This window comes from Gekko japonicus, unplaced genomic scaffold (assembly GCF_001447785.1).
Source record: "Gekko japonicus isolate JY-2015 unplaced genomic scaffold, Gekko_japonicus_V1.1 scaffold1940, whole genome shotgun sequence".
NCBI classification, from domain to species: Eukaryota; Metazoa; Chordata; class Lepidosauria; order Squamata; family Gekkonidae; genus Gekko; species Gekko japonicus.
In genome coordinates, this window is record NW_015162539.1 from 276,346 (window position 1) to 283,703 (window position 7,358).

Genomic DNA, 7,358 nt, shown 5'->3' on the forward strand with positions numbered 1-7,358 from the left:
GGGCCATTAGCTACAGCAAACTACAAGCCCCAAGATGCAACGCTCTGACTGGATTTGCATTTTATAAACCGGAAACAGGTAAACTGAATGTTTTTTCCAAAACGGGGACAAGCACCGCCCATTTCCAAACATGTGCTGTGCCATTGGTTCAAGGGTCGGCCGTCTCTCGTAGTCTCTCCCTGTGATTGGCTAAGGCGTACGCTAGGCTTCGACGCCCCCTCTTGGCCACGAGCTCTCCGACGTTCAGCCTCCCTCCTTTGATCCGCTTTTGAAATCGTTTGATCGCCGCAACTCTCCTTCCCTCTTCTCTGCAAAAATGGTGAGTTCAAAGCTTGCGTTAAAGTCTCCCCACCCCCCAAAAAAGAGAAGCGTCTGGAAGTTGAGAAGGGCCGGCTTGGGCTGCTTAAGAAGGAACAAGCATGCGGCTGGCTACTTTCATAGACGGTGGCTAACTTGCAAGTCTGGACAAAAATCAGGGATGCCAGCCTCCAGGTGGGACCTGGGGATCCCCCGGAATGACAGCTCATCTCTAGACTGCAGGTTTCACTTTCCCTGGAGAAAATGCATGCTTTGGAGGGTGGGCTCTGTGGCCTTGGTGCCCCACTGAGGTCCCTGTCGGTGTCCTCCCCAGCTTCCACCCCCAAATCTCCAGGAGTTTCCCGACCTGGATCTGGCAACCCTACCATCCCATCCTTTGCCTGGGGCCAAGGCTTACATATGGCAAACCTAGGACAAATGGATGAACACGACCTGCCCTCAGAGATCTGGGAAACGCAGATTCTGCATTGAACCGCTGGCAAAATCTTGCGTTTTCTCATGAATCCTGCGCAGTGGGCATATGGACGTGTACAAAAAGTCGGTAGGAATCCCCAGCCTCCAATAGTTGTTCGTAATTATCCTGTGAATCTCTCCCCCCCAACCCCAGTTTTGCTTTCTTAGGCTGCAGGCGTGGGACAGCGCTCTCTTGCTTTCTGGAGAGGGGCCAGCCCCCTTGTCCTCTGCAAGGCACAGATGGAATTAAAAATATAACCCCGCTTGGTGTCCGCTTTCGGACAGCCATAGATGGTCTCCAGATTTGAGTGACAGCTCCAGGCAGGGAAGAAGGGATTGCCCTGTGTCCTTGGTTGGGGTTGGGGAGTTTCTGGCTTTTCTTTCCCCCTTCTCACCTCTGCCTTAGCTTCCTTTGGTGTAGTGGTTAGGAGCGCTAACTCTAATCTGGGAGAACTGGGTTTGATTCCCCACTCCTCCACTTGCACCTGCTGATGTGACCTTGGGTCAGTCACAAGCTCTGGCACAGCTGTTCCTGAAAGAGCAGTTTGTGACAGAGTTCTCTCAGCCCCACCCACCTCACAGGGTGTCTGTTGTGGGGAGGGGAAGGGAAAGGAGTTTGTAAGCCGCTCTGAGACTCCGAGTGAAGGGCGGGGTATAAATCCAATCTCTTCTCTTCTTCTTCTTCTTCTTCTTTCCTTCCTAACCCTCTTAAGTTTTAAAAGGGTGTACCTTTCCAGGATCGTAAATAAACCTGGTCACCTCTGACAAGGAAAGGTTGCCTCCCGGAGACCAGGAAGTGTTTGTAAATAATTGGAAGGAAAATGTTTTTCCCCCCTCTTGGATGCCATCGATACGTCGTGTTTATGGGAATGAGTAACTATTTTTTGTTGGCTCGTAATGAGTTGGAAGCTAAGCAAGGTCGGCTGTGGTTAGTACGTGGATGGGAGACCGCAGATAGGCAAAGGCAGGCAATAGCAAACCATCTCTTGCCTTGAAAACCCTACAGGGTTGCCATAAGTCGGTTGCAACTTGATGTCAGTTTCCACCAGCACCAAGAAAGAGGACTGTTCAGCCGTTTCCCAAAGGGAAGAAAGTTACTCCGGTGTCCAATTCCTGATTCTGTTGAAATGGGAGAATCCCAGATTTATTCTGTTGAATATGTTGAATAGGGATTATTAGGGAAGGAATTGAAATCAAATCAGCCAGTATCATCATGCCCCTGTATAAATCAATGGTGTGACCTCATCTCAGGAGGTGGTGGCAGCTACAAGCATGGACGGCTTCAAGAGGGAATTAGATAAACATCTGGAGCAGAGGTCCATCAGTGGCTATTAGCCACAAGGAATAGATAGGAACTCTCAGTCTGGGGCAAGGGATGCTCTGTATTTTTGGTGCTTGGGGGGGGGAACAGTAGGAGGGCTTGTAGTGTCCTGGCCCCACTGCTGGACCTTCTAAGGGCACCTGGCATTTTTGGCCACTATGTGACACAGAGTGTTGGACTGGATGGGCCATTGGCCTGATCCAACACTGGCTTCTCTTATGTTCTTACGTCTGGGGCAGGTGATGCTCTGTATTCTTGGTGCTTGGGGGAGGCAACAGTGGGGGGAGGGCTTCTAGTGTCTTGGCCCCACTGATGGACCTCCTGATGGCACCTGGTATTTTTGGCCACTGTGTGATAGAGTGTTGGACTGGAAGGGCCATTGGCCTGATCCAACACTGGCTTTTCTTATGTTCTTATGTCATATGAACATAAGACGAGCCAAACTGGAGCAGACTGATGGTCCATATAGCCCAAAATCCTCTTCTGACAGTAGCTGGCCAAATGCTTTCTGGAAGCCCACAAGCAGATGATCCTTAATCCTTAATTTGGAGATAAACTGCCTCTAAACATGGAGGTTCCATTTAGCTGTGCCCAAGGCTAATAGTCATTGGTTAGACCTCTTTTATTCCATAAAGGTGGCTAATGATTTTTGAAGCCATCTAAACATTCTGCCTTGTGGCAGGGAGTTCTACAGGTGATTTGCATGCTTTGGTCTGGCCTGAATGCACGGTTGGGAACAGAGCGTGGTGCTGGGGGGGGACAGTGTCTCCAAGGTACTTGCTGGAATGCAGGGTTGAATGACAATGTCTTCCGCAACTCCCAGTCAAAGCCTGCCAATAAACATTCCTGTATCAAAATCGGATCTGCAAACAAGTCAGCATAAGTTACTAGTCTTCACCAGTGCTCCCTCTAAGCTGTGGAGTCTAGTGAGCAAAAATTCTACTTTGTGAGCTCCTGGCATTAAAGTTGTGAGCGAGCCAATTGGCTACTGCATAAATCAGTTTGCTCTGGAGCCATCCTTCCTGAGCGGAGACAAAAATTCATGAGCCGGAGGCCAAAAAACGGTGAGCTAGCTCACACTGGCTCACATTAAAAAGGGGGGTAACGCATCTGCCTGTACCTATATTAGTAATGTGTAAGTTGCTGCTGGCCTTCTAAGTTTCCCCCCTCCAACTTGCAAAAGCATCCCCTGTTTATTCGCCTGGATCATACTTACCATAGGCGAGCGCAGCTTAGGGACCTGATTTTTTAAAAAGGCCTTTGATAACCATTGAAAGATTTTCTGCAGGGTCTTTGTTTAGAAAAGGTGGCATCCTGCACCTGGCGAATGCAAACTTCTCCGGGAGCGCCATTTCTGCTTGTTTTGCATGAAAAAAGATGGGGCACCTTGGTTCTTGGTTGGGTCCCAGGCTAGGGCGTCCCAACCTTCCTAAGCCAGTGGGCACCTTTGGAATTGTGACATAGCATAGCGGGGGCAGCCATGAAATGGGCGCTGCAGGAGGCGGGGCCAGCCACAAAACGGTTCCCGCGGTTTACCTTCCGTCACACAGTGAAGAGCCTCGTGCTCTGGGGGCAGCTGCTGCCAAAAGAACAGTTTTGAGAAATCTGCACAGCCAATCGGAAGCCATGCTGGGCAAAAGCCCTCCCCAGTCCCACTTGTTTTCTTAAAACATTTGGCGGGCACCGCGTTGGGGAACCCTGTCCCAGGCCGTTGATGGGACTGCTTCTTCTTTTTCTGCTCCTCAGGCGGTGATGGGGGTCCAGTTGGTGGTCTCCTTGCTCATGGCCAGCATCATGCAAAAGATGGCGCCGCACTTCTCCTTCGCACGGTGGATCCTTTGCAATGGAAGGTATTATTATTATTACTACTCCTACTACTACCACCACTGGCCTGCACATGAGTTCACCCCTGTTGGGGTACTTTTTCTGGGGTCTTCTTGTAGCAGGAACTCTTTTGCATATTAGGCAACACACCCCTAACGTAGCCAATCCTCCCAAGAGCTTACAGTAGCCTCTGTAAGAACAGCTCTGTAAGCTCTCGGAGGATTGGCTACATTAGGGGGGTGTCGCCTAATATGCAAAGGAGTTCCTGCTACAAAAAGAGCTACTACTGCTGCTGCTACTATTAGCGTTCAGTTAACCTCTATTGGCATAAAATACTTTAAAAGGATTACTATACAAAGGAATATACATTTAAAACCATATACAGCCAAACTTATAAAACATAAGGTAAAAGGTAAAGGTTTCCCTTGCTCGAAAGCCAGTCGAGTCCGACTCTAGGGTTGCGGTGCTCATCTCCGTTTCAAAGCCGAAGAGCCAGCGCTGTCCAAAGACGTTTCCGTGGTCATGTGGCCGGCATGACTAAACACCGAGGCGCATGGAACGCTGTTACCTTCCCACCGAAGCGGTACCTATTTATCTACTTGCAATGTCTTGCTTTCGAACTGCTAGGTTGGCAGGAGCTGGAACTAGAGATGGGAGCTCACTCCGTCATGCGGCACTCGGGTCTCGAACTGCTGGACTACCGACCTTCCACAGCCTGCAGTTCAGCGTCTTAACCACTTGAGCCACCGCAGCTCCTCTTATAAAATATAATGTAGCATAAAACATTTAATTATTGGAAATTTACCTTACGTCGTTTTACCACTGATTGTAAAAACATGGCTACGTTGATTGATATTTCTGGATCAGAGTCATTTAGAAGACGGCGCACTTCTAAGGCATCAGAAAGGTTCGTCATGTTGGCTAGGCTGGGATTTCAATATCTAGCATGTAAAACCATATAAAGCTGACAATGCGAACAAATATGCGAAACAGATTCAGTACATCCAGAATTGCTGGGGCAAAGTCTATCCGCATATACTATGTTGTTATAGCTCCCATACAAGATTGCTGATGGAATTAACTATTATCGTTATTATTATTGTTATTACTACAATATTAATATTTTTGTTGCTATTGTTATTATCAGGTCATTTCGTAGAAAAAGAGGTGGAGGAGCTCATTAGTATAACTCATTAGCATAACTCATTTGCATATGCCGCACCCCCTGACATCACCGGAAGTGTGTCAGAAGGCAACACCCACCGCTCAGGTGCCACTGGACTGTTTTGGATTGCTAGCTATTGGAGGGGGGGACGTGCAGATCTGTCCTCCCAGAGGAGGGAGAGCTTGTACCTGAATAAAACTTGGTCTTAAAGGTGCCACTGGACTGTTCTGGGGCCACTAGACTGTTTTGGATTGCGAGCTATGGGGGGGGGGATGTGCAGATCCGTCCTTGCAGAGGAGGGAGAGCTTGTGCCTGAATAAAACTTGATCTTATGTCTTTCTCGCAGAGACTCGAGGTGGATTACAGATTATAATAAACATTTTAATCAGACAGTGAACACACAAAACTGCCCTGAGCCACCCTGAGCCCGCTTGTGGGGAGGGCGGGGTAAAAATACCTAAATAAATAAATAAATAAATAAAATAAAACTGCCTTATACCGAATTAGACCTTTGGTCTATCAAGGTCAGTATTGTCTACTCAGACTGGCAGCTGCTCTCCAGGGTCCTAGGCAGAGGTCATTCATATCACCTCCTGCTTGCTCCTTTTAACTCAGGGGTGTCGAACTCATTTGTTACAAGGGCCGGATCTGACATAAATGAGACCTTGTTGGGCTGGGCCGTGTGTATCATAAAATGTAACGCCAGGTAGCAGAGATATAAACTTTATAAAGGACACAAACACAAAGATTGTTCTTTTACTTAAAATAAAAACATGCTTAAGACATTAGCTCTGTGTGCTGCAAACCTACTTTTGATTGATTGACATTCACCACAGAAATCTCACGCTCAGAGTTCTGAGTCTAGGACCCAGGGGAAAACATGGAATGGCCGAGCGATTCAGAGAGTCTGGCGAAGCGAGCTATGATGCAGCAGCAGCAACAGCAGAACTGGAAGCAGGAGATGGCCGGTTCCACCGCGGGCCTGATGGGAGCCCTCCGGGGGCCTGGCCCGGCCCCCGGGCCACATGTTTGACACCCCTGTTTTAACTGGAGATACTGGGGATTGAACCCGGGACCTTCTGCATGCCAAGCAGATGCCCTGCCACTGAGCCAGAGCCCTTTCCAGTGAAAGGCATCCGAGAAACAATGCAGTGGTACTAGGATTTCGGAATTGGGAAACCGTACAAACAGACAAACCTGTTTAAGGCACGCCGTACCATAGTGCAGAAAGGTGGTTACAAAGTGAGAAAGGCAAGGAGGGAGACGGCCAGAAGGAAAGGTAGAAAGTGTTTAGAAGTAAATTCCACTGGGAATTCAGCTGTACCCTCTAGTGAGGGGCTGTGGCTCAGTGGCATAACTGTGCCCAAGGAAGGCGAGTCCCAGGTTCCATTGCTGGGATCTCCTGGGTAACCTGTGGGGAGGCTGTGGCTCACTAGTAGAGCCTCTGCTTGGCAGGCTGAAGGTCCCAGGTTCAATCCCCGGCATCTCCAGTTAAAAAGGACCAGGCAGTAGGTGATGGGAAAGACCTCAGCCTGAGACCCTGGAGAGCGGCTGCCGGTCTGAGTAGACAACACTGACGTTGATGGACCAAAGGTCTGCTTTGGTACAAGGCAGCTTCCTGTTGATGTAATGGTGGGAGCTCCTTTGGCCCCCTAACTAGCTCCTCTTTTGGAAAACACTTTCAGAAGCAACCACACTGGCCAAGGTCAAGCAAAGGTGGATCCCAATTTCAGCCCAGCCTTCTCTTGCCATTTCTGACTGGCTCTGGTGCCGATCTGAGCGACTCGTTTCTCTTCTTCAACCTTTTCCCTTCTCCTCTGACCCGCAGGTTGTACCGCTACAGGCATCCGTCCGAAGAAGAGTTATTTGCCCTGGCGGGCAAGCAGAAGCCGAAGGGCAGGCGGGAACGGTGAGTCTGGGAGCGGGTGGGAGGGCGGCCATCTTGGCTGTCGAAATGGAAGGTGCTGAGAACTAGCGCACGTGTCAACACAAAAGGCACTGTATGATGGAGTAGCAGACACACTTTAAAGCCAGTTTGGTGTAGTGGTTAGGTGCGCGAACTCTAATCTGGGAGAACCGGGTTTGATTCCCCACTCCTCCACTTGCACCTGGCTGGATGACCTTGGGCAAGCCTAGATCTGGCACAGCTGTTCTTGAAAAAGAGCCGTTTCTGTCAAGAGCTCTCTCAGCCCCACCTGCCTCACAGGGTCTCTGTTGTGGGGAGGGGAAGGGAAAGGAGTTTGTAAGCCGCTCTGAGACTCCTTTGGGTAGTGAAGG

General features: G+C 49.5%; 1 protein-coding gene across 1 annotated transcript in view; it reads left to right on the top strand.

Moving 5' to 3' along the window:
• Nucleotides 1-234: 234 nt before the first annotated feature.
• The window catches only part of TMEM161A (transmembrane protein 161A), a 32,237-nt gene continuing 25,113 nt past the window's right edge, over nucleotides 235-7,358 (top strand). The window contains 3 exon segments of the mRNA XM_015406312.1: nucleotides 235-319; nucleotides 3,839-3,942; nucleotides 6,910-6,990. Coding sequence (XP_015261798.1) covers nucleotides 317-319; nucleotides 3,839-3,942; nucleotides 6,910-6,990 — 188 coding nt within the window. The 5' untranslated portion in view covers nucleotides 235-316.